Source organism: Camelus ferus, chromosome 21 (assembly GCF_009834535.1).
Source record: "Camelus ferus isolate YT-003-E chromosome 21, BCGSAC_Cfer_1.0, whole genome shotgun sequence".
NCBI classification, from domain to species: Eukaryota; Metazoa; Chordata; class Mammalia; order Artiodactyla; family Camelidae; genus Camelus; species Camelus ferus.
The window spans coordinates 5,267,030-5,293,870 of NC_045716.1; the positions used below are offsets into that span (position 1 = coordinate 5,267,030).

A 26,841-nucleotide genomic window follows, 5' to 3' on the forward strand; every position below is an offset into this window, starting at 1 on the left:
ACCCACGGGGAAAAGAACTCTGAGGAAACTGAGTTAGGGCAGTGAACAACAGAAAACCGAGAAAAGAAAAAGACAAAACCATACAATTATTACTCTCAGATAGATAAGAATAGATAATGCTCCCATTAAATGGCAAGAACAGGAGGATATAAATAAAAAATATTCAGAGAACAAAACAGAAATAAATATATTTCGGAAATAAAATATATAAGAGAAATTTTTAAAATCAACAGAGGAGTTGTGAGATAAAGGTGATAAAAATCTTTAAAACAACAGGTTAAAAATAGGAGCAAAATTATTATGTTAATTAGAAGAGTCGATAAGAGTCAACTTCTGAATAAGAATTTTAAGAGAATACAAAAAGAGAGAAAAGTAACATTAAAAAAAAAAAAAAAACTTACTCAAGAAAATGCCTCCAGAACTTACAGGACAAGAAAAGACCTGCCTAATGCCCATTATAACAGATTTAAGAAAAAAAAAAAAAAAAAAGACTCAAACCAAGGTATCAAAAATGTAGCATAACTGGAGACAAATCATAAATCGTCAGTTCAAAAACAAAACAAAACCAGATCTACACAGAAAAACAGGGATCAGAAGGTATCAGATATCTCAAAAGCAATCCCAGAACTTAAAAGACAACTGAAACAATGCCTTCAAAATCCCAGAATTCTATACTCAACAAAAATATCAATTCAGTATGAAAGTATAGCACAGTCATTTTCACATGAAACTCTCAGAGAATTTGCCTTCTATGTACCTATTCTCAGACAGCTAGAACATACGTTCCAACAAAACAAACTAGCAAGTTAAGAAAAAGACTAAATCAGGAAACTGAGGAACCAACATAGAAAGAAAATATTGGAAATTCCCAGATTAACAATAAAGGGAGATCCCGGGACAAAGCTGTGAGCAGACCTTAGGAACAAGAGTCCAGATGGTTAAGTAGTAACGACGGAGATTCCAAGTGAGACCTCTCTGAATGAAACATCTGGAGTGTTTAAGGAGGAGACACACTCACTGCATGAACTTCTGGCAGAAAAATCAGCGACAAGTGCAGAGAAAGCTCAAGTAAGTTATTTAGCTCGAGGAAAACAACATTTAAGAAATCATGGCTCAACTGTCCTTTACAGTTGAAATGAAATATTTAGTGTTGATAGTATATTGACATAAAAATGACATATGGTATTGACACAACATTGTAAAATGATTATAAATCAATAAAAAATGTTAAAAAAAATGACATATGGTAACAATGTTCTTTACAGTTGAGCCATGATTACTTATTCACGTCAAAATTGTGACAATAACTGTAAGGGAAAGAGGAGGAAGTGAATTGCATAAACGTGCAGAGACTGTAAGAGAAGAAAACCGTTTCTCTAGTAGAGAGTCAATAAATCATACCCAAAATTGAAAAATCACAAGCAACAGGCATTTAGACATATTATCTGAAAAACAGACATAAATTCTGCCAAGGAAGAAAAGCTAAGAGGCTTGGATGGGTGTGGGGCTCAAGGGTGGAGGCTGAAAGGGTGGGAGCAAATGGATATTGCTATACTTTGCTCTCTTATGGAAACACCTGACTTCTTAAACATGATATATGCATATCTCCAATAAAATTTTAAAATAAAATAAAACAAACAAAAAAAGAACTGAGTCAGGAGAAGACTGAGGAAATAGCTATGATGATATTACAATACTTTATAAAAAAGGTAATATTCCCCTGAGTAGGTCAGTATCAGTGGATATTGAAAAAAGTGGTAAATTCAAGATATTCTGAAGGCAGGCAAGACTTCGTCAAAAATTGGACGCACACAGTGTAAGCTAAGAATGAGGTGATAAGAATGAGGTACTAAGATGCACAAGTTTCTGGCTAGAGCAACCGAGATGGGGAATACTAAAGAAAGAGATGACAGTCATCACTTTAATGCAGCAGATAAACAGTAAATGCTCTGACGATATGAATTACATTTTTAAACCTAAAATTAAATTGCAATTTTCAAATTAAAATTACTGAACGGAAAAAAAATGACACAAGTAACACACAGTGAAAAAAAACTGCTTGGAACTAAGCCTAGATATATGCTCATTTCACATTATCTCCCTGTATAGACAGGAAATAGTTAGTGTAGACAGTATATTGACATAAAAATGACATATGATGACTATAATAAAAACATCAAACTGCTAGGAAACATTTCTGTTCTTTCCAAAAAGTAACGGCATACTTATACAACTATATAAAGATGCCATATTTTAGGACAAAATCCCTAGGATTAAATCCATCAACTTGAATTTGTTTTTAAGAGTAGGAATCTTTTCAAGGCTTTAATATCTGTCAAACTGCCCTCCTGAAATTCTGAATCATTTATACAAGCACGAGTGTCAGTTTCACAAGAGTCCTATCAAAACTAGGTATATTTAATTCCCTTTCTATATGTTGTACTTTAATTTCTCCACCGACCAGGGTAATAGTGGTTGTGTGACATTTTTTTTAAAAACAGGAAATGAGGGGTAGGGAGCTGTAAATCACCTATACACCCATCACCCGAAGAAAACCTATATAAATATCATCCCAATTGTCTTCACGTGCATACAGGGGCTGGCTTTTGTTTATTAAAAATAGCCACTACACTTATCCTTTTCTTTGTGATTCAATCTTCTGATTTTGTGCTTAGAAAGTCTTTTCATCCTGAGAACATGTTAACAGCCGCAATAAAAAAAAAAAAATAACAGACCAATAGTTAACATGAATATAGGGATCACTATTCTAAACACTTTATAAATATCAACTCATTTGATCTTACCTTTATCTTTAAAACTTACTATGATAAATAAGGAACGCAGATAAAGTTACTGGTGAATTATGGCTTTAGTTTTTACATTAAAAAATTTTAATGCTATTCTGACTCTTCAAATAAGAAATACTAAAAGGTTTTGAAAATCTACCCAGTTCTTGGAACATTTCAGCATTATGAACTTAATGAAAAATGCTCTTCCCCTTTGAGAAAACTCTACTAGAAGCAGACTGAAAGAATGCAAGGATTGAATGGTTCTGTAGTCACATTATGTGGGAGCAAATGTTTTAAAATCCCACTGGAACCTTTTATCCTAAAGAAATCTGTAATTAGGAAGCACGAAGAAACAAGTAGGCTTTTAGAAAATTCTCAAAAAAAATTTTTTTTAATTGAAGTATAGTTGATTTACAATGTTGTGTTAGTTTCAGGTGTACAGCACAGTGATACAGTTACACACACACACAGACACACACACGTATTATATATTCTTTTTCAGATTCTTTTCCATTATAGGTTATAAGATATTGAATTTAGTTCCCTGTGCTGTACAGTAGGTCCTTGCTGTTTATCTATTTTATATATAGTAATGTATCTATGTTAATCCCAAACTCCTAATTTATCCCTCTCCAACCCTTTCTTCTTTCGTAATCACAATTTATAAAAAAAACTTAAGATGGTAGTTTCTGCTTCAGAAAAGTTTCCCCTCTGAGACAATGTTACTTTACTAGCTCGTCTACCACCACAACAAACAGGACTATGAAGACAGAGGACAGATGAGTGGCTGCCAGGGACTAAGGATGGTGGGGAGCAGGTAAGAGTGGGAGGGGCGTGGCTACAAAGGGGCAGTACAAGGGAGGGATCCTTGTGGTGCCGGAACGGCTCTGTATTTTGATGGAGGTGGTAGTCAGACAAATCTACACATATGATAAAATGTCATAAAACTATACAGACATGCATTGTACAAATGTCCATTTCCTGGTTTTGATATTATACTACACTTATACAAGAGATAACTTCCAGGGAAAACTTCTAGGTGAAGGGTAAATGAGCCCTTTCTGCACCATTTTTGCAACTCCCTATGCATCTACAATTATCTCCATACTATTTTTTGCAACTTCCTGTGAATCTTTAATTACCTCCAAATAAAAACTTAAAAAAACAATGACAATAACAACAAAAACCCACTTAATAGCTGATGAAGCTGAAACTGCACTGGGACTCCAGGAACTCACCCACTGCTTTCTTCCTAAACCCGGACATGCATTTATGATTAGCTGGCCTTAAGGGACTTTTGCCCTACCCCACCTCTACCTCTCAACAGCCACTAAATATCCGTCAGAAAAAAAAAAATTGCTTTTCCCTTTGTTCCTGTCTCTTTCTGTCCAAGACCCTAGGCTCTTCCTCCAAGTGACACTATATAATCTAAGAAACAAATTCTACCAGTTGTCATCTTGTCAACTCATCAGCCACATCAAGTTATTCTGCACTAAATCATTTCCCATGAACACCAACAAGTGAAAGTAAATTTAGTGACTCAAAAGATGCTTTTTTAGGGTCTGACTTAAGAATAGGACTTATGTGAGTACACTACAAAAATAAGCCTCCATTTTAGCAAAGGCTAAATGAAATACAGCAGCCTTGATACCTCTTAAAATTTGTTCAAATGTATTTAACTTGCAAGTTTTAAATCAGGCAAGGAAGAGAAATCCTCTAATAGTAACTCACATTTACAAAAGCAATTTCCTAATGGTCATTAAACGTGCATTTGAAGGAATATTCATGGACTCACTTTGAGCCATGAAACTGCAATTACTCTGGAAGCACGTGGGAAGGCAGACGCCGCGACTGACGACACATACCCTATGAAAGAATTACTGAATTTCACGGGAGCCACAGCTTCTCTTATGTCTTGTAGGTTTGTTCTGTAAAGTCAAATTCTTGATCTAAATTTCATCTTGTAGGTTCCAACACTCTTAAAAGGACTGCTCTAAGGGTGATGTTGTAGGGGTACCTATAGGCAGAAGAAGAGAAAAGGCCAATATAGACCAGCACGTAGACAGAGACTGAGGGACGAAAAGAAAGTGATGGAATTGTAAAAGACTGTGGGGGATGGGGCGGGGGTGCTCACAAGGAGAAGATCATTATTGCTGGGATATTCTTAAGCTCAAGCTGGAAGCTTTAAAGAGATTCAGCATATCCGTTAGCATTCAGCCTACACGGCTGTTTAGAAAAGACGCCTCAGCCACAGATGAAGTGCTCACTGTGATTCTTAACCAACAGAATAAGCTTGGAAACTATCTAACTCCAATGTAATACGTAAAATCAAAAATATCACTTCACTTTTCTAACGTACTCACACTCTCTCCTGCCGACACCTTAAAGCCACCTCTACAGTGAGAGCAGAGGCAAAGGCAAGGGCTGTCTTCAGCCACGGCCGATGCTGGGATCCACCTACGGGCCTCGTCAACAGTTTTCTTCTTCGCCCTCTCTAGCTCTAATCTAAACCTGACCTTACTGTATATTAAGAAAGTTCACTGCAAGGAACAGCGATAATATGAATGGACAGAACAGCGGCACCTTGCTTCTAATGAAACGGGCCGCTTTTTCTAGTCTGTAAGAAGTCACACGTCTCTTATGCTTTCTTCAGATCTCCCACTATAGTCACGGACTGTTTACATTTTAATTCTAATAAAAATAATTTTCTCTATATCAAGGATAGAATTACAGTATTCTTGATGTTGGAGCTCTGGATGTTGCCAGGATTACAGTCTCTGCACACACAAGAAAGTCTGCATTTAACCAGAATTCTTCCTCAGTCTCTCCTGTGTCCCAGTCATACATGAGGGCCTTATCTATCCTTTGTATCTAATGTGTTTATTGCTATAATCTAAAGGACTTATTATTATTGCCCTACAGAACAAACAATAACGTGTGAAACTTTGTTCTTTGAATGTAATACATGCCAGAGGACTTTCAGCCAGAGACTGCCACTTTATAAACACTTGGGAACCCCATAAGAGGGGCAATCATTATCCAATGCAATGACTACGGTACAGATTTCAAGCACAGTTCACCCCTTACTTAAGACTTATCGAAAGCACCAGGGAATTGCTACTGGAGAGAAAACCTAATTGCAAGAGAGCTTTCTGTCCTAATTCATCCTGTGTTGAACAACATAATACTCATTCTGAAGAGAAACCCCACTGGTGTAATGCACATGGCAATGTCTTCAGAAGAAATACAAGCCTTACAGAGCATCAGAGAATCACTAACAGAAAAAAAGAAACAACAAAGTCCTATGAATGTATAAACATGGAAAAACCTTCAGAACAGTCATTGCTTGCTCAACACGAAAGAACTCACGCTGGAGGGAAGCCCTGTAAATGCATTAGAGCCTTCTAACAGGAACAAAACAAAACAAAACAAAACAAAACCAAAAACACCTTCTCATCAGAAGAAAAATCACACATCTATGTACATAAGAAATGAGAAATGTGGGAAAACTTCAACAAGAATTGAACTTCAGCTAAATATCGGAAAATTCACACCAGAAATTAGTGAATATACAGAACCCTCACAGTAAACTCCTGCCCTCACCGAACACTGAACTGAAAGCAGGGGAGAAGAGTGTGAAGCCTGGTTTTGTGTTAGAGGGATCACAACCCACGGAAGCTTCCAAGTCTGGCACGCTGCGTGGACCAGTGGGCAAGTGAAGATTCTGACTGTGCTTCAGTAAAAAAAAAAGAAACAACTACATCAAAAAAGGCAGTATATAAAGAAAGTGTTATCTCTCCAAAAATATTTCTGAAAAAAATACTGTAATGTGTTAATGTTATTAAATACGGGTGGCAAATCCAAAAAAAAAAAATTTGTTAAAGTTATCAATAGCAAGAGTTTTGACATAATAAACAAAAATATCTGTACGAATAATTTGGCACTGGTTAATAAATTTAAAGATGTCAACATCCTACAACTCAGTAATTAATGTACTAGTGTATCAACATGGATGCTGGTCCAAAAATGCTGGACATAAGAAGCAAGCTAAAAAAGAAGGAAAAAAAATAGGATACCATCTACCTAAAAAATTTAAAACCTACAAAAGTATATATTGCTAAGGGATACATATACTTATAGAAAAAATTGTGACTAATTGCACAGGAACGATATAGATCAATACTAGACAGTGGTGGGAGGAGGGAAGAGGTGAACGTGGGAGGACCCAGAGGTTAGGCAGATACACAGAGGTCATCTCATTACTCTTGATGCCTTTTTCTATGTCTTAAGTATCTCACGATAAATTAGAAGACATTTTTCTGCCAGATGACAAAGTCCTATTTGTGCTGCCAGATTTAGTGTAATTTTGATGATTATATGAAACATTTTGGTGCTACATTGTTTCTTCCAAGAATTACTGCTTCAGTTTTTTAAAAACATTCCCTCATTGAACAAACATTTACTAAACACTATGTTCACTTTCTCATTCTAAATATTGAGCTCCCACTACTTGCCAGACAAATAGTAAAAACAAACTCATTAGTCATAAGTGCCCTCATGTAGCTTAAAATTCAGCAGAAATGGCAAGCAATAAACAGGTAAGGGCATAATTAACAACACTTCACACTGGATCGTTGCTTCCTTCTTAAAAATGTGTCCTTTACTTGATTCATCAAATTTCATACTAACCTAGCTCTCCTTCTAAATCACCAGCTGCTGGTCTCAGTCTCTTTTGTTAGTTTCTCCTTTAGTTTCACTAAATAGGTTCCTGTTTTCCATATCAATATTCACTCTCTTGGTAATCTCGCCCACACTTTATGTATCTCCACACTGACAACTCCCAAACTTACATTTCCAGCCTGGACTGAAAACCTATGCAGGTATATATTCTCTCACTAGTCATTCTCCTCGGCTGTCCAACAGGCATGTAAAACTAAGCATGTCCGAAGCCACACGCGGGCTCTTCCCTCAGATCTGCTCCTCTGGCCTTTCTCCACAGGCTGCATGGCACAGCCCCAGGAGATCTGAACATAATACTCATAATTTTCCATCTCACAGAGTATCAACTAAATGCTTCTGGTGTAAAATAAAAAATCTTGCCATCATCCTTGACTCCTCTTGACAAATCGTGCCTGACAATTCTCACCACATCTTCTGCTCCCACCCTGATGTGAGCTACCTTCGTCTCTCACCTGGTCTCCTAGGTTCAGTCCTTGGCACCATCTGCTCCCCACCCCATGCCTGCTTCCCTGCACACCCTGGTCAGCAGACAGGGGGAGCCAGAAAACCTCACTCGTCTGCGTCTGCTTGAAAGCCTCCGATAATGTCCTCTCTTCTTCAAAGTAATGGTTTTCAAGGCCCCCTACCACCAAACCCTCACTACACCTCCCACCTTCTGCCATACTCCTCCACTCACTCACTGGCGCTCACTGGCCTTTGCCCTGGGTTTCACAGCTTACTCCAGCAATCTTTTCCCTTATGTAAGCATAATAAATGGCTTACAATGGGTAAATGCATAATAAATGTTAGCCTCTCTTTAAAAAATAAAATGCCTTCCTCGACTCTTATAAAATTTCAACACACAGTCATATGATGAAGTCATAAAATAAAGGTACAAGGAAAAGTGTTCAGGGCCAGCGTAGACTTCAGTTTACTACAACAAGTACACTCTATTTTGTTCCCAAAAGAGCTGAGAAAGAATCTTACAGTGCTGAGTATCAGTACTGCTCTTTCTGCCCGGATCGCTCTGCCCCAGACACGGGAAGACTTGCTCTCTCACCTCCTCATGGTCACTCTCAGACGACTCCGTCTCGGGGAGGCCTTGCTGACCATCCCATCTGAAACCACAGCTCCCGCTGTGTCCTTGCTCCCCGTCCCCTTCTGGCTGCTTGATGCTATTGGTGACACACTACTAGCTCACCTCATTCAAAGGGAAAATCTAGGAGGGGAGGAACTTTATTTTTTAATGTAACTTTTAGAGGCCACACTCTATTTACAGTTATTACAAAATACGGTGACACTTCCCGTGCTGTGCAGTGCATCCCTGTAGCCGGTCTTCCGCCCAGCTGCTTTAACCTCCCACCCTCTCCCCGCTGGCAACAACCAGTTTGTCCTCTACACCTGTGTGTCTGCTGCTTTTCTGTTTTATTCCCTAGTTTGCTGTATTTTTTAGATCCCACATATACAGTATGTGTCCTCCTCTGTCTGACTTATTTCACTTAGCATGATGGAGGGCAGGAATTTTAGTCTGTTTGTTCACTGCTGTAAACCAGTGCCTGGCACAGAATGCTCAGTAAATAACTTGCTGAAGCACAACAAATACACGTAAAACTGCAACTGACAAGTCCAGTGAGGAACTGAAGTGCTGGGGGAGCCTGCAGGGAGATAAGAAAAGCCCCCGTGAGAAAGTCAAACGTGATCTGAGAACTGAAGGATGAGCAGGAGTTAACTGGAACATGCATAAGCTCAGTGGTGAGAGCGACTGAAAGGCCACCGCACTAAACCAGAAAGAGGTGGAAAAGGCTTAAGACGGGATTGAGGTAGGAAGTGGATAGGAAAAGGCAAAACTCTTTGAAGAGATTTGTAGATGATATTACAATAGTCTGTCTTTATCTTCAGAGCAAAAGGAAGCCACTGAAGCATTTTAAGTACAGGGATAGTATGAGCAGATTTACATGCTGAGAAGGTTAGCACGGCTACTGGGTGGAGGAGAGTTCAGAAGGGTTGGGTGGAGGTGGACAGATCAGGAAAGAGGGCCTCGGGTTACACCGCGGTCTTGGATTAGGACGCTGACAGCAGAGAGAGAATGGATAAATAAGATACTTAGTTTTAAAAAAAAAATCAATGGGACTGGTGCTAAATTAGATCAGGGAGTGGAGTGAAGGGAATTTTAAGGTCCATGTCTATAAAGTTTACGCACTGATAGATGTCCCAGGGAAATTAAAAATCCCCACTGACATGAAGTCTATGTCCTTAAATAGTCATTATCTAAATCTTCAATGTCCAACCCCCTAGACACAAACGGCTATGGAGCACTTGCAGTGTGGCTTCTCCACATAAAGATGTGCTGTAATTGTACAATATACACTGAATTTCATAGTCTTAGTACAGAAAAAAGTAAAACACCTCAGTAATTTTTATACCAATTACAAGTTGAAGTGATAATATTTTGGATGTGGTAGGTTAAATACAATTATTAAAATTAATTTTACCTTTTTTACTTTGTAATGTGACTACTATAAAATGTGAAGGGATGTAAATGGCTCACATTACATTTCTATATACTAATCTCATGTGAAACAGCAATATAGTCATTGCAGTTTATTCAGAAGGGAAAAATATGTCTAAGGAGAAGATGGCTGAATTTCAGGGCATAAAAAAGTAACTTTTATAAAGAATCTAGTTTGTTTTGTTCAGGGATGTGAGGAAATGAATATTGCAGTTTTTGTGATTTAAATACAAAAGCTATTTTTGTTTGTGCCTTTTTTATAGACTAGATTGCTCCTCTTCTGTTGCTAATCTAATGGTTCAGTTGAGAGTGCCCTCCATGGTAAGGGGGGAAAAGTTAGAGAAACAAAGAATCGTGGAAATGACAGGGACTCAAAGATGATTCAGGCCCACCACTTCATTTTGTAAGTGACAAACTTGAGATACTCAGACATTAAGTAACTTACTTGACAATCACAGGACTAATCCTGTCTACACCACTGAAGATATAGATGTTTTCTCTAACTCATTATAATCATTATAGTAGACTTACTATCCTGTAAGAAATACACTGTATTTTGTTCCCAAAAGAACTAAAAAACATCTTATGGTACTGAATATTAGTATTATCAGTGACTTGGTTTGGGGATACAAAATCATATTTACATTCTTATCTGCTAAGAGTGAAAAGCATCAGGTTTTAGAGTCTGAAAGCCAGTTCCAGGGCTTAGCTGTGTACCAGGGACAACTGCCATTCTGTTTTCTCATCAGTAAAACAGGCACTGCCATACTCAGGTTGTGGTACGGACAGGAACATTACACACACACACACATACACACACACACAGACACAGACACAGCGTGATAAATGGCTTACGGTGGGGAGATGCACAGTAAGTATTAGTCTCCTTTTTAATAAAAACAAAAAATGCCTCCTTGATTCTCTTCTCTCCATAATGTCAATACACAGTCATAAAGTCATAAAATTAAGGTACAAGAGGAAAGATTACCGAAGTGTGTTGTGAAACCCAGCAGCTTATTTCCATTCTCCCACTAAAAAGCTTCAGAGCCTTTGGTAAAACATTCAGCCTCTCTAAGTCCATGCCCCTTCAGTAACGTAGTAAAGCCAAACCAACCAAAATGGTTCCAACAGTCCCATCTACAACTCAGCAGGATATTAGCCATGAACGCCACATGAGCTTCTGAGGCCTGAATAATACATTGACAAGTTACATCAAAAGCTTTAAACATTTAAAAATTTCTATAAAGTATAATTTGTCATTTCTAAAACTTCTTAATTTGAGACCATAATTCACTATCTTATATATTTTAAAGGAAAGTTCTTAAAACTACTCACGTCTGGTTGAATGGCTTTAAATACTGGAACATCCATTAGCGTTATCTGACCCTGAAATGAAAAGTAAAAAAAAAATCATAATTTATTCTTTGGAATTCTACGGTATGACATCTTCTAAATTAAAATTACATTCTGTACTAAAATATATTAAGTACTCAAATCTTTACTAGAAAAAGTCCCAATTTTATAAGGGCTTAAGAAAATGAAAATTCAGCCCTGATACCATTAAATATAATTATTTCTAATTATCTCATGTCTATTCACATTTTCTTGTGAGATAACTGAGGTAAAGTTAGAAAACAAAATTAATTTTAAAATTTTGGACATGGTCATACATGGCCAAAATGAAAAAACAAAAATTGGATCTACTGGTTCATGGAGCAGTGTTATTATGACTATTAAATCCTATCTCCTCAAATGGTAATATAAAATCTGACCTTAATAAAAAGGTATTCTTCCCAATTTATAAAAGGTAACGACTCGACTCTAGTGGCAACTCACACTGAAGGACTCCACATGGCTACGGACCTATCTCACTCGTGGCTACAGATGTAAAACAGAATCTAGCAACACACCAAATAATATGCTATGACCAAACACAGTTTATTCCTGGAATGCAAGACTGGTTCAGTATCAAATCAATGCACTCTGCTAACAAATTAAAGGAGAAAGACAACCTAAATAAAGGAACATTATGTCAGTTAAGAATTCAATGTTTTTCTAGGTACCCTTCATGATACTGCAATAGTGCCCTCAACTTTCATTTTTCAATATTTTAATTTACAAAAAAAGAAAAATACTTCTTACATATGTCAATAAGGTACAGTCAGCCTGGGGAGGTGGTACAGGCAGGGACAAAAGCAATTACCATAAAGGTAAAAACTTAGTTTAATTACTTACCAAGTTCAAGTGTAACTTACAAAGCTGCTCTATGGATCATCTTACCTTCTCCATTTCACCCCTCTGCTTGCTCCATCGCTGTGTGACCCTCCCCAGCAATTCCCACAGTAAGCTTTTTTCTTTTCTTTTTTTTTTTAACCATTTCCTCTGCTGGGCCTACAAATTCTAACTCAAAAGCACCAACGTGTAAATCATGTGCAAAAACTGGAGGAGAGTTGGGCGGCTTACCGCATATTCTTCTGGTGTAACCTTAAGAACGTCAAATACCACAGCATCAAAGCTTTTCTTCAATTCAGAACCTTTGTCACTTAATGATTCAGAACTGCTACTTTTCTGTTAAATTGAAACAAAAAGGAAGCCATTTTAAAACTGTCTTGCAGTCAATGTCATGGAAACTAGACTGACATTAAAAAGTGAGGAAGCTAAGACCAGTGGGTTAACAAATGCTGTAGAGAAACTGGGCAGAACACACTGCTTCCCTGGAAAAGCACCAGAAAAAGGGCTGGGCAACTTGAAATCGAACCTCAACTTTATGATTTTTAGGTTCCTGAGTAAGTCATTTTCCTGTCAGTTTCTTCATCCTGACATCCTATAATTTCCAATAGAAATAAAAGATTTTTAACAAATTCAGTGACTTTCAAAGGGGGGAAAGAAGTTAGGGGAGAAGAGTACATCCCTTTACAATTCTTAAATCTAATTTTTATTAAGAAAAAGACTTTATTTTCATAACATAAACCACAAGAAACATTCAGAACTCCATTAACTGAATAACCCAGTCTTATTCGGTAAGTGAATGTCTGTGATAGTACAATTGACACTGTTCTTTCTATTGTATTACAAATTTAGGGGTTTTCTGCTTTGAGTTTGAATTTGCTGTTGCTGCATGTAGAACAAAAGGTGGCTTTTGGCTCCGAAAATCTTATTTCTATTCAAATTCCACTTCATCTGTACAATGAGATAAAAATATATTCTATACCAGTTGGCTGAAAGCAGAGTATTATCACTGTAAAAACATTTAGATCATGCTCTACTAAACGGTGGCAGGATACCAGGCTACAGTCAACAGCACAAAGAAATTAACCCAAGTTTCAATTACAAAAGGAGGGAGGGTATAGTTCAGTGGTAGAGCGCCTGCTTAGCATTCACGAGGTCCTGGCTTCAATCCCCAGTACCTCCATTAGAAATAAAGAAAGAAACCAAGTTACCCACTCCCTAAAATAAAAAAGATACCCTTCAGAAAGAAAGTTTCAATTACAGGGGTATAATACATGTCAGCCTGTTAGCTATCACGTCAGTTTTGAGCTCTTGTCATTATGCTTCGTTTTTACTTTTCCCTCCCTTTCAGCAGCAGCTAAATATCAAAATCATTACAAAGGAAGGGATCTGTCATTAATTTTGGAAAATTCTCAACCATTCTTACTTCAAATTCTTCTTCTGCTCCCTTCTCCTCCTTCGGGTGGTCCCATTACGTGTGTGCTACACCTTGGGTCACTGCCCCACTGTTCTTGGATACTGACTTTCATTTTCCTCTTTGCACTCCATTCAGCTTGGGAACATTCTGCTGACATGTCTTCAGGCTCACTGATTCTTTCCTCGGCTGTCTACCAGTCACCAGTCTACTAGTGAGCCAATCAAAGTCATTCTTCATTTCTGGCACAGTGTTTTTGATTTCTAACATTTCCTTTTGATTCTTAGAGTTTCAATATCCCTGGTTACATGATCCATCCATTCCTGCACATTGTTCATTTTATTCATTAGAGTTCTTAACATTATTAATCACGGTTGTTTTAATTCCCAGTCTGTTAATTCCAAAATCTCTGCCATATCTGAGCCTGGTTCGGTTGCTTGCTTCATCTCTTCAGACTATGTTTTTTCTTACCTTTCAGTACGCCTTAACATTTGTTGAAAGCAACAAACGATTTATTGGGTAACAGAAACTAAGGTAAACAGGCCTGTAGTGTACGTTTATCTAGATGAGTGTTACACTGTTTGCTATCTGTTGCTAGAGGTGTCTTCATTTTCCTCTAGTGACCTTGTTTTTGTCCCTGGTTTCCCTAGAAACGCCCCCTACGACAGAGTCTGTGCCTTGCAGTTCTTTTAGCTGTCACCTTTCATTATGATACAGGAGCCCTGCTGGTGTGGCGGTGAAGTGTGGGAGAGTAGCGTTTCATCACCCTAAAGTTAGGTACTTTAGCGAGCCTGTGACCTTCTCAAGTGCTTCTCAGCAACCCCGACTCCCCTCAGAAGGTGAGGCAAGAAGGCCAGAGGGCCTGGAGTCGGCTCTTTCTCTTCCCCCAAATAGGTTAGGCTCCCTTGAGGTCAGGTGGACGACAGCACATGCTGGGTATGTTTCAGGATGATTACTTTTCCCCCACTCAGTGCTGGAAACATGAGGGGATTTTTCCCTGATCTTCACTGTGAGAACTTGATGGGGCTCCTAGAGGTAAAATCCACAAAAGTAGGGGTGGGAGCCCTAAAACTGGGCCCCCAGGAGTTTGTAACTCCCAAGCTAGTCCACACAGAGCCTCCATGGTTTGTGAACTACAGGTTGTTTCCTACCCTTTCCTGCCTCCAGGGAGTCTGTTCTTAGTAACCGTGATTCTCTGTATTTGCCCATCTCCCCATTTTCCAGGGCATCACTGTCAATTTGCTCTGTGACATCAATTCTCTGATAAAGCTAAGAAGAGTTATTGGTTTTCAGTTTGCTCAGTTTTTTTTTTTCAGGTTGTGAGGACAGGAGTGATTAATTCTGAGCTCTTTACATGTCTGAGCAGAAATCCAAAGTGCTGTAAATGGATTTTATACATAGTGTCTTATTCCCTGTGTTTAATCTCTGTAACTATGACTAGCTTACAGTATGTCAACAACATTATTTTATGTTCCAAGACTAATATAGAAATTTATTCATGTTACGCATTCAAATAGACATCAGTGAAGCAGTATATACTAATGCAGTAACTACCAAAAATAAATGCATTCTGTCAATTTTAAACAGAATTTGGTAATTTCCCCCCAAGTTTTTAACTCATTCAAGGCAAGTTAGCAAATCATAATGGCAATTTTACTGCTTACCCAAGTGAATAATCATTTTCCGTCTTCCAGGCCATTAGCATAAACTTAAACAATTACGAGCGATGTGCTTCTATATGCTTCCCTACTACTGACAAACACGCTGGTAATGAGAAGCTAGGCAGCACTGGGGCACACTGCGCGCTATGAGCACAGCAGTCGTCCTTTACTCGCGACCAAACTAAGAATCTTCTGACACCTCTAAATGTCTGGAAAAAGTTCACCATGACTCTACTGATATCAGAAACCTAAGCACAAGTTAAGTCTAAAGGTAGAGACGGGAGAAATCAATCACTCAGATCAAGTACCTTATCTATTCAGTAAGCTTATCACATTTATGAGAAATTTGTACTTTGATATGTTAATAGATCTGTATTTTAAGAGAAGGTAGAAAATAAGTATTTTTAATTTTATGTTCTTGCCACAGCAGGACAATTTAAAAGGCAGACTCTTCCCCTCTTACTTTTCATGTAGTAGATTATACTACTCCGAGGCCTGATGTAATTCACCCACTTTTAGAAAAGTCAACAGAATTTTTTCTATAAGTGAAATGACCTACTTTATTTAACGAATAATTGTGTACTGTTTCTTGTAATACTAGCTTGTATGTTTCACAATATATAGTCATAAATATATTATACAAACACACACATACATTTAACATATTCAAGAAATATAGTCATAAATATACCAAATACACAGATAATACAGACATACATATGAGCATACAAAATCCCTGTCTCAAAGAGGAAGAAAAACTATGCATAAATTTATGAAAAAAATTATTAAAAATTAGCTTTTTAAAAGGGATAGTTGCAAAAACAGGACTGCTCCTATCCGTGTAGGGAATCAGAAAAAGACTTTCCTAAAAGTATAGTCCTTGAAATGGAAAAACCTAAGGGTTTATACAAACGTCAGCAACATGTGGTATTCTTTCATTAGAATATAAATTTCAAGTAGAGGATTAGAAGCAACTAAATCCATTGGAAAGAAAATTTAGGGCCATTTTGAGGAAAGTCTTAAACACAGGGGTGAGGGTCAAGTGTGTTTAATAAGTAGGCCACTAGGAGCCACAGACAGTTTGGGAATATTTTAAGAATATTAAAATTGAATTACAGTCAAATGGACCAAAAATAGCAGAGAACAGAAGTACAAGATCAAAATAAAAGGCAGCTACAATAATCTAGGCAAGAAATAATAAATGACCAAACTAAGACCTAAGACAGTGCTAGCAGAAATAAGGAGAAAAGGGCTGGATCCTAGAGATAAGGCAGAGTGGACAGGCTCTAAGCCGCCTGCCAGGAATCTCCATCTCTTGGTGGTCATGCTCCTGTGTAATCCTCTCCACCTGAGTGTGGGCAGGACCTGAGCTGTCCCTTCCATGATTACATTACAGAGGACTCTAAATTCAGTTTTGTTAGCAGACTCTCCCTGATGTGATATGAAAATGGTAATGGTGGGCAAATGGGAAGCAGGTTAATGACAAATCTACAGATAGGAACTTAGATGGCTAGAGAAATGGTGACGCTACTAACAGAAGTCAGAGAAAGGGGGTGGGCTGTCTTCTTTGCAGCTAGTCCAACAGAGTAGAAGTAGTAAGTAACTTGATTTTGTTCATATTATAAGTAAAATGTCTAGTGTATCACAAATGCTTAACAAAATTTATGGAGGAAGCCAGAGCTAGAGTTAAAAATACAGAAATCATCTACATAAGAAAAATAATCAAAACTACAGACTTAGAATATTTTCAACAAGAGCAAGGCATAAGTAATTAATTGTCTTGGGCAAAATGGAGTTGGAAGTTATTAAGGAACTCTGAGGCCAAGATGTTAAAGTGTCATAAACATTTATTTTCATCCTGTATGCAAGGAGAAAAATAAAGAAGAAATAGACGGTAGATGCTAAAGTTATTAAGGAAGGCAGGCAAGCACCCTAGATTTATACACATAGCAATAAAGAAAAAAGGTGGGGCAAAAATGAAATTATAAGACATCAACTAGAGAGGGGAGTTCAGTCTTCACCTCCGTCTTTAACACTCTGAGCTACATCACCAGAGTGGCCTTTTCAACAGTCCAGCCCAACAGTTCTTCGATCTCCTTCAACAGGCTTGGAATCAAGGGATCCAAGTGTCCAAGATTATGTCATTTCAAATGGAAGACTCTTTCTTTGCTTCACTCATACTATTGTTCTCAAGGTATGCATGATGTAAAAGTACCTTAAAAAGAAATTCTATGTATCCTTTAAGACTAAACTCAAGAAAGCATTTTACTTTTTTAAATTTGGGGGGCTTTTGGGGAGGGTGGGAGGAGGTAATTAGATTTGTTTATTTATATATTTTTAATGGCAGTACTGGGGATTGAACCCAGGCCCTCGTGCATGCTAAGTGCATGCTCTACCAATGAGCTACACCCTCCCCCCTCAAGAAAGCATTTTAAATAATCATTATTTGTCAAGTGGATAAGGCTTAGCTCCACCTAAAATGTACAATAAACACATAGATGGTACAATTAAAATAGTTTCTTAAAAAACTAAAAATTCTATAACCGTTTTCCTTAAGTTCTGATTTAAATCTATGACCAATGATAATGCTGAAAAAATTAGAATGGAAGGTAAGAAACTTTACAACTAAACCTCTCAAGTGGCTCACCTCGGAAGCAGCAGCAGCATGAACACTGCTTGCCTGCCCGTTCATTAGGTCCATGCTTCCCACAACATCAGTCCCTGACGCAGTTTAACAGCAACAGAAGACGGCTTGCTTCACGTCCAAGGCCACAGATACATTATTATCCCTGTAAAACATAAGCAGAGAACTTTAAACGTGTGTCTTACTGGAAGTTTAAGAAAACAAACCCACGCCTATCACCAAGCCAAGGAATTCAATATTTCAACTTTACTAACCTCTATTTTTCATTTCAGGTAAATCACTAAATCCAGTTTAGTGCTATTTTCAAATGATCAGAAACACTTAATGTTCTTTATCAGCAAAGCAAAAGCCTAAGCTTTTCATTTACTGTGAAAAAATTCAAAACCCTTTTTAGTTTTAAGTCAATAAAAAGTGTTTAAAAAAATGTGGCAAAGTAACACATGGTGTAACAAAATCAGTTTTTAGAGCTCTAAATGACACTCCTAAATCAGCCTTACACAATTAGATTAGCATTGCTGATGACTTAGTTTACAAAGACGACACAAATAGTTAAAAATAAATTATTATGGAGCATGTTATAAAAATACCACAATACATGACATATTTATTTGTATAGAGCTTTAAAGTTCACTGAATATCTCCTATCCATCATCTCACTGACCTTCACAACCACCAATAAGGCTAATTAAGTAAGGCATCACTATGCTCCTAGAACACAAATAAACACAGCCTCCGAGGACACAGCCTGCTAAATGAGTCAAGAATAAAATTCAAGCCATTTAAAATTCTAGTCAAATACTCTTTCCACACCAATATATTTTTTTCATTTTACTGGAAGTCAGAATATTTACTTGAGGTTCTAATCCCTTTCCACAAACGACTTGCTGTATAGCACTATTTTGGAAACTGTACCTAAGAGAGAATTTCCTTCTCTTTGTAAAATGACAGGAATAAACAGTCTTTAAGGCCTCTTTCCAACTTTAAATTTCTACGATGTTTCCCATGAGAGAAATAAGTGTTTATAAGTTAGGTATTTAAAACTATCTCTACTTTTTTAAAATTGAAGTATAACTGACTTACATTACTATGTTAGTTGCAGGTGTACAACATAGTAATTCTGTATCTTTACACAGAAAAATGACCACAACAGTAAGTCCAGTTCCCATCTGTCACCATACCAACTTATTGCAACATTACTGACTATATTCCCTGTGCTGTACATTACAAAACTACACCTACTTTAAAAACCGAGTTTGAACTATCCATAATAATTTTCTCAAAATGCTGTTTCCTTTCTCTGGAGAACCAATATAGGAAAGTGATTTAGTAGCACAGACGACAGAACAAAACAAGTTTGAACCCAACAAATTGTTTGACTTTTCTGTGCTCAGTTTCTTTACCTATGAGACAGAGGTAATAGTGCCTACTTTACTGAGTCGTGGTGAGGAGAAATTAATTGATACACGCAAAGCACCTACAACAGTGCTGACACGTGGTAAGAGTGCTATTATAATGATGCAGATTTTGTCTATGATTTTCTTAATCCACACAAAACCTAAATTCAATGGAGTCTTCCAATTAAAGAAGACAAAGACCTTAGAAATACACCTCTGGCAAATACATGTTGGTGGGAGTCACCAAAATCTTGACTGCAAAAACAACAAACGGGAATGCCTACGATCTGTTTCTTAGATATGGCAAAACACATTACTGGTTTTCAAATACTTAAAAATGATTACTAATGACAGCAGCTTTCAGTCACATCTTAAATTTATCTTCATTTCTTCAGATATATCCTAAGTATCTGCCTTAAGAGCAAAACACTGTGTTAGAATTTTAGAAATGAGAACTATATTAAAAATAATGAATTTTTTAAAACCATGTAGAAATGAATTAGAAAACCAATGTGAAAATGAATAGAGCACAGAAAATCTTTAATCTCCAATCTACAGTAAAAGTTCATTTTATAAGCCTCATTTATCCTTATAAGAATCACTTTATTTTTACATTGCTATCCAAAATGAACTTAATAATCCCAATTCTCTCTGAAGGCAACACTCAGTTTGAAACAATGTTTTCAAATAATTTCATTTCATCAATGCATGATTAATTTAGATACGAATTAATAAATCAAGAGTGCCCCCTAGTGTTAAGAAAAATAATCAAATTGTTAAAGGAAATGTATTTTTAATCTATATTACAAATCAAACATAAATTTATGACTAAATATTAACTGAAAAGAGGCAATATACCAGGAGTAAACATTGATACATCTATAAACTATTAACAGTAGCGAATCAAATTTTCTCTGCCTGTTTTTAATTGTTATTCAAATATCCCACGAAAATTAAGGTCATATTAAAATCAATTACATGTAAAAAAAAAAAAAGGTACAGCGAAGCATACCTTAACAAAAATGCCGTTCATGACAACTTACAAATGTTCTACCCGTCAATAGTATTTAACACTGTAAGTACAACAAAGCCTCACGATTCTGTAAAAACACCTCAAGTCCTGAGAGACAGGCATGGGTTTATTCCTTTATGGTATGTGCCTCAAGACTTTTCTGTGCTTTGCACACAAAAATGTTGAAATTAAACAAGACAAATGCATGCTTTAATATTTACTTTTCCTATCACTATATATAAACGGCACAATCATTCGCAAAAACACCAACATCACAGCAGCTCTTTCCTTACATTATTTCTCAGCTATTCTCTTCTCATACTTCTTAAAGATAGCTAATCTGTCTTTTTAAAGGGTTTAAATCCCAAAAAAGGCATAGTGCTTCAATATAATCCCCAAACATGGATATTGCTTCTTTCCAAGCAATATAATCCCCAACTTCTAGGAAATCTGAATAGATTTAGTTCCTTGCTTGAGGTCCCAGAACTTGATTATAAATTGCAGGCACAATCATTCAGCCTCCTAACTCCCCACCTTCTCAGTGGTATTCCCACCAAGAAACCAATGCTTTTTAAATAAATGAACAAAAGTGTAAAGTTAAAGTGACAACTTCTCACTAACTAATCTAATCTCATTTAATAATACCAGTTACATATTCTTCTCTGAAATAATTTATATTACCATCATTAGAAATATTGTGCTAAAGACATTTAATAGCTACACTCTAGAAGAGTTAAGCAACTATAAGGAAAATGGCGGAGAAATGCAATTAATTAGTGCAATTTCTTTGTAAATACTCAGACAACACAGAATTGATATGCTTCTACAGGTTGGCTTAAAAATCTCCGTACTGGAAATTCACCTTATCAAAACTCCGGAGGAAAAAAGAACAGGTAAGCGATATCCAATAAGCGCTACTTACAACAGTGAAAATCAGAAGTGGCCTTAATACCTTTGTATATAACCACAATAAAAAATTCAAATGGATAATTATAAGAAAAAAACCCCATGAAAATAGAAGTGATAGGTTCAACAAAATAAACTAAATCTTCTTATTGGAATCGTTAAGTTTCAAGAGAAAAAAATAGGGTAAAATTAAAACACCATAATTGCAATTCAATATTTAAAAGCTGTTTTACATCTTGCTTTCCTTTAAAATGTATTTTTAAATAAATATTAAAGAGACAGTGTATATGACACTCACGGAGGGCCCAAAGATTTAAGCAGCCCGTGTATCACAGCACATTCAGCATGTCTGACAGCTAAATTTACATTGCCTTCATTTTTTTTTAATCTAAGAAAATCAGAGATTAGTCCCAAATTCCCCAGTACTTTGTTTCAATAATTACAGCCATCAAAATGCTGATGAGTAACAGAAAAAGACTGTTTTTGACATAATTGATATTGAGCTATTTTGACAAAAGTTTAATAAAGAATGTGGTTGCCTCTTAAAACCATTTCTTCTATAGCACTAAGCAAGATCATCTTTGCTATTTGCTTATAACAAGTTCAAGGTATTGTGAAAGAAATTAGAAAGAAAGGGGTTCATATGCACATCCAGGGTTATGGGAGGTCCTCGCTGCCTCCCACAGAGAAGTCCTCAGTCTCCTTCCTTTGTGCTTCCACTGCTCTTCTGTCAGAATTCTGCTATAGTTTCACATTGACTTATTTACGTACATCTCCTGAATGAATTTTGAATTCCTTGATGTTAAAGACCCATATTTAAAACAACACAGAACAGAAAAACTGTTATTTTTTCATCTGTTTTCAGGCACATGAACACAATACTTGATCTCAACTGCCTACCAAAGTATCTGTTAAAAGATGAGTAAATGACTGAACAAAGCAGTTGTTCACAGGATATTAGATAAATGCCCACTTAATAAAAGTACAGGGAGAATGGCAATCAAATAATCAACACACACAATACTACACACATTTAAAAGAATATGATGAGGATTTCTAGTTCCAGCAACACGGCTGAAAAACAAGGTAAAAAATCTTTGTACCACAGAAGAAACTTGGAAATGGTGGCTTGGATTTTGGCACCAGTTGGACAGAAGAGGCAACCAAGAGATGAGAATGGAACTGAGACACACATGCTCTCCTCCTCACCCCAGCCACACACAGCTTTACCTAGAATTAAGTCAGAGAGATTGGTAGTCTACCCAATCATTGGTAAGATGGTCTATAAAAAGATACTGGTACAGGAAGATAAGGACTTGTGTATCTTGGCCTGGGCTTAATCCTGAGGCTGGAGGAGGGTGCCTACAAAATGCAAACCTGTAATCCAGGCTTGCTCCGGCACTGACCCAGAATTTGAATTTAAACTGCTAGCATGGTCCAAGACTTTCAAGACTACAAATTCTCATAAAATACGTTCACAAGCCAGTGAGACTCCTGGAACCCAAGGAGGGAACAAAAGTTTAGGAGAAGAACATTCCTTCAACCCAGGCAGTGCGGGATTCCCCCAAACAAAGCCGCACTAGCAAGCTCAGGAGGGAAATCCAGTAACTCTACAAACAAACAACCCCCTGCAAGTAACAGCAGGAAACACAGGAATTATTAGGGTTACCTCTGGGGAACTTCAGATGAAAAATTATCAGATACAGGTTATAAAATAGGAAAGATGAAAACCAGCAGCCTTAAAAGAAGAAACTGAAAATACAAGACATTATAAAAAAGCAAGACAAACATTTGTAAGAGAACCAAATAAAAGTAAATAAAAGTTTGTTTGTTTTTTAAGAAAAGAAATATACAGTCACTGGAGAATTAAGCTTCAGAGTAACACAACTAAAGAGAGAATTTGTAAAGTAGGATAAAGAAATGAAATTATGCAGTAATTCTAAACAAAGGCTTAATGATATGTAAAAGGTGAAAAGAGATTAAAAGAAATAAAAAAACAGAATAATAAGATCTAACATGTCTCAGAGGAGCTCCAGAGGAAGAGAGACAATGAAAGTCAACATTTAAAGAGAGAAAATCTGTTTAGTTTCCAGAACAAGTAAAAGACATGTATCTTCATATTCAGGAATCACAAGCCTTGAGCAGGACAAATAGTCATATTCTTTATGCATCACTTTAAATTGGAGAATGCTTGTTTAAAAAGCAAGCAGGTGAGGCTTTTATTTACAAAGGAACAAAATTAAATGGAAAGCTTTTCAACAGTAGCAAAAGACACAGAAGAAAATGAATTATCTTCAAAGTGCTAAGAGAAAGTAACTGTCAATCTAAAATTCCATACCCAGCTAAATTCTAATTTAAGAGGCGGCAAAATGAAGACATTTTTAGACAAAGAATTTACCACAAAATTAGTCCACATGGCAAGCAGTTAATGTGGTGGTACATGAAAAACTAACTTATCTCAAAATAGAAAAACTTCTCTTGGTTTCTGTTTAACTTTGTATCAAATGAAAGTAAAGTCAGGGGTAGAAATACTTATCTTAACCGTGATTGTTAAGATGATTGATGTTTTTGGATTATTGTCAAAGTGTTTAAAAGTTTAAAATTAACCTCTCTATATAACTACCTCTCCTTTTATAGAAAATCCTATCATTATGTTTTATACATTGGAATACACAAAACAGTGTAACAATAACAAATAAAAGTTAATATGTATGGAGTCCTGTTATCCAGCGAGCCCTTTTCATTAAAAAATTCACACAATCATCAAAACAAACCCTATATATCCCCATTTTTAGAGATGATCGAACAGGTACTTGTCCAGGCTTACACAGTAGGGGCAGGCAGCTGGAAGGGAGGGGGAAAAAGGAAGGACGGAAAAACTAAAGACAGGAATGATGGATGAACTGATGAAAGGACAGACAGGAAAATACAGAGGAGAGGGGTGGGGAAGAGAGAAGGGAAAGGGGTGGGGGCAGAGGAGGGAAAGACGAGGAGGAAGACAAAACGAGGAAAGGAGGGAACCACAGAAGAGAACTGAAAAGGCTGTTCTTCCTCTGAGCAAGTTTATAATTTGGCTAGAGGGAAAAGAGCAGGAATGAGAGAATCAGAGAACTCTACAACTTGTTATACTGTGATTTGGCTTCAAGAGTCACATGACTTCAACAGGAGGAAACGATATTTAAGTTTATACAGAAAGACAGGTTGAAGGGTAGGAAGAAACGGAAAGTAAAACCACCATCAACAAGGGTGCACACTTCAAAGGAAAGGTGGCCCAGAGAGGAGGTCCAGCACGGATGCCGGCCGGCCTGGTGGGGAGAACCTCCCTGATGAGCTCTGGTAACATTCGAAGAAGTGACAGGAACAGCCTGTGGAGGGTCTCAACTGTCAAACAGGGGGACTTAGATTGCACGGGACAGGCCCTAGGAACCATTAAAGGCTTCCGAGTAGGGAAATGAGCTTAGGAAACTAAAGCCAGTATTTTAAGGACTTTCCATGCCAGGGCTACGCCACTGGGCTTTAGGAAGGTGAGCAGTAAACAACATGCTCCCACAAAAACAACAAAGCATCTAAAGTGACGTGCAGGCCCCTTTCCTACCCAAGCTTCTCCAATCTCTGCTCTCCAGTACCCACCTAGTCTTCCAGTTGAATAAAACTCCCATGGTCACATTCTATCCTCTTAACTTCTGTCACCTTCATCCTCCATCACCAGGTTCTAATTCACAAGCCTGATGCCATGGAAATGGCAATCTCAGATGATATTTAAAATAAAAAAATTAACAAAATTCATATTAATTTGTGAACACTGCCCCCCATCCCAAATCGAGGGGCAGAGAAAGCAGTTCACTGGGAAGAGCATGAGATATGGAATACAACAAGTTCTAGGATTTTAACCAGTTACGCTGGGTAAATTATTTAATCTCTGAATTTTAATTTCTTTGTTTGTAAATAAGGGACAACAAAATGTACTTCAGAGAGATTCTGTAAGAATTACATGAAATTTCTATAGAAGAAACAACACATCTAGAAATAATATGGTATAACAGCAAGTACACAAATTTTGGAGGTGGAAAGCCCTGGGTTCAAATCCTAGCTCAGACACTACCAGCCAGATGTAAGGCCTTGGGCAAGGAACTTTGCTAATATTTAAACAGAGGCTCAAAGTCCACTGTATCAGCGATGAAGCTTAAAAAAAAAAAGGAGAGAAAGAGGCAGACCTCAAAGAACCATTCCTCTAAATTCCAGAAGCATGAGAAAATTACAATATAAATTAACGAGTTAGAAAAAATAAGTAAACTATAACTGTAAATGAAGAATTTTTGAAAGCATATTTTAAGACACAAGTACAATGGAAAAGAAATTTACTAACAATTAAAATTTTTTTCATTTAAAAATACTCATGTGAACTGATAATAACTGTATCTCTAGGACAAATCTACAAACAGTTCGTAACACTAAATCATTGCATTTAATGATGAGAGATCCCTTAAGACAGATACCATTTTACTTGCTGACCAACTAATTTCCAAGTGTAGATTAATATGAATATTATAAATTCCTTTATGAATTTATTCAAAAGTACATAACTTGAAATATCCCCATTTATCATTAGTAGTACAGCATAAGTGATAAAAAATTCTCAGCTATAATTCTTTTTAAAAATATTTTATTTATTTATTATTGTATTATTTAATTATTTAATTTTGGCAGGGTGTGGGGAGGTAATTAGGTTTATTTTTAGAGGAGGTACTGGGGATTGAACCTAGGACCTCTTGGGCTATACCTGCCCCCCTCTACATTTAATTCTTAATCAAAGGATAGCAAGCATTTTTCAAACAACGGTAATTCACATGGATAAGAACACACTGAAACTACAGGGAAAAAAACATGTTCTGGAGAAAATTCAATCACTGTAAGCCAACCACAATGACAGGTTTAGGAATTTCATACACCACCCAGGTTGGGGGGAGGGGGCGAGATAATGTCTAAACTAATGTACATATTTAGAAGTCTCGTGTCAAAAGAACTTGACTGTTTCCCAACCAAACTGTTTCCTAGATCACTTACCAAATTATTGTTTAAGCTTAAACATCTCTATATTTTTTCAGACATATATTTTATTTATAAATATTTTAGGTACATACTTAAGATTTGTGAGGAAGATGATTTTCAAAACAAAGTAAACTGAGGTCTTAAATTAGAAGGAAAAAGGTGAGGACAGCAGAAAACTGTTTCACTTACCACACTGCCACTACAATACCCTCCTACCTAACACAGAGAGCATATGTTAAAGGCAATGAGAAGAAACTGGCCCATTTAAAATCTCCTCATCTATAAAACAGCAGGCATTATTTCTCAAAGTGTAAAAGAAAAGCTTAAAAATAATGAAGCTACGTCAAAGAAAGTGCTTGGATTAAAACTGTTTTACCTCAAGCCAATAAAGAGAGACTCTACACCTAAGTCTCTCAGATATAACTTTGCTGTATTTGTACTAAACTGGAGATGCAATGGGAAGAAGCATTTATAAACTGGCCCATATCTACACAGAAAGCTTCTATGTACCCAAA

At 36.9% G+C, this 26,841-nt stretch overlaps 1 protein-coding gene across 3 annotated transcripts in view; it reads right to left on the reverse strand.

The window, feature by feature from the left end:
• RALGPS2 (Ral GEF with PH domain and SH3 binding motif 2) overlaps positions 1-26,841 on the reverse strand; it is a 136,003-nt gene that overhangs the window by 82,188 nt on the left and 26,974 nt on the right. For all 3 annotated transcript variants that reach the window (XM_032463663.1, XM_032463664.1, XM_032463662.1), the window contains 3 exons: positions 17,969-18,110; positions 12,481-12,585; positions 11,353-11,403 (listed from right to left, as the gene is read on the reverse strand). In XM_032463663.1, coding sequence (XP_032319554.1) covers positions 11,353-11,403; positions 12,481-12,585; positions 17,969-18,022 — 210 coding nt within the window. In that variant the 5' untranslated portion in view covers positions 18,023-18,110. The remainder of the gene's footprint in view (positions 1-11,352; positions 11,404-12,480; positions 12,586-17,968; positions 18,111-26,841) is intronic.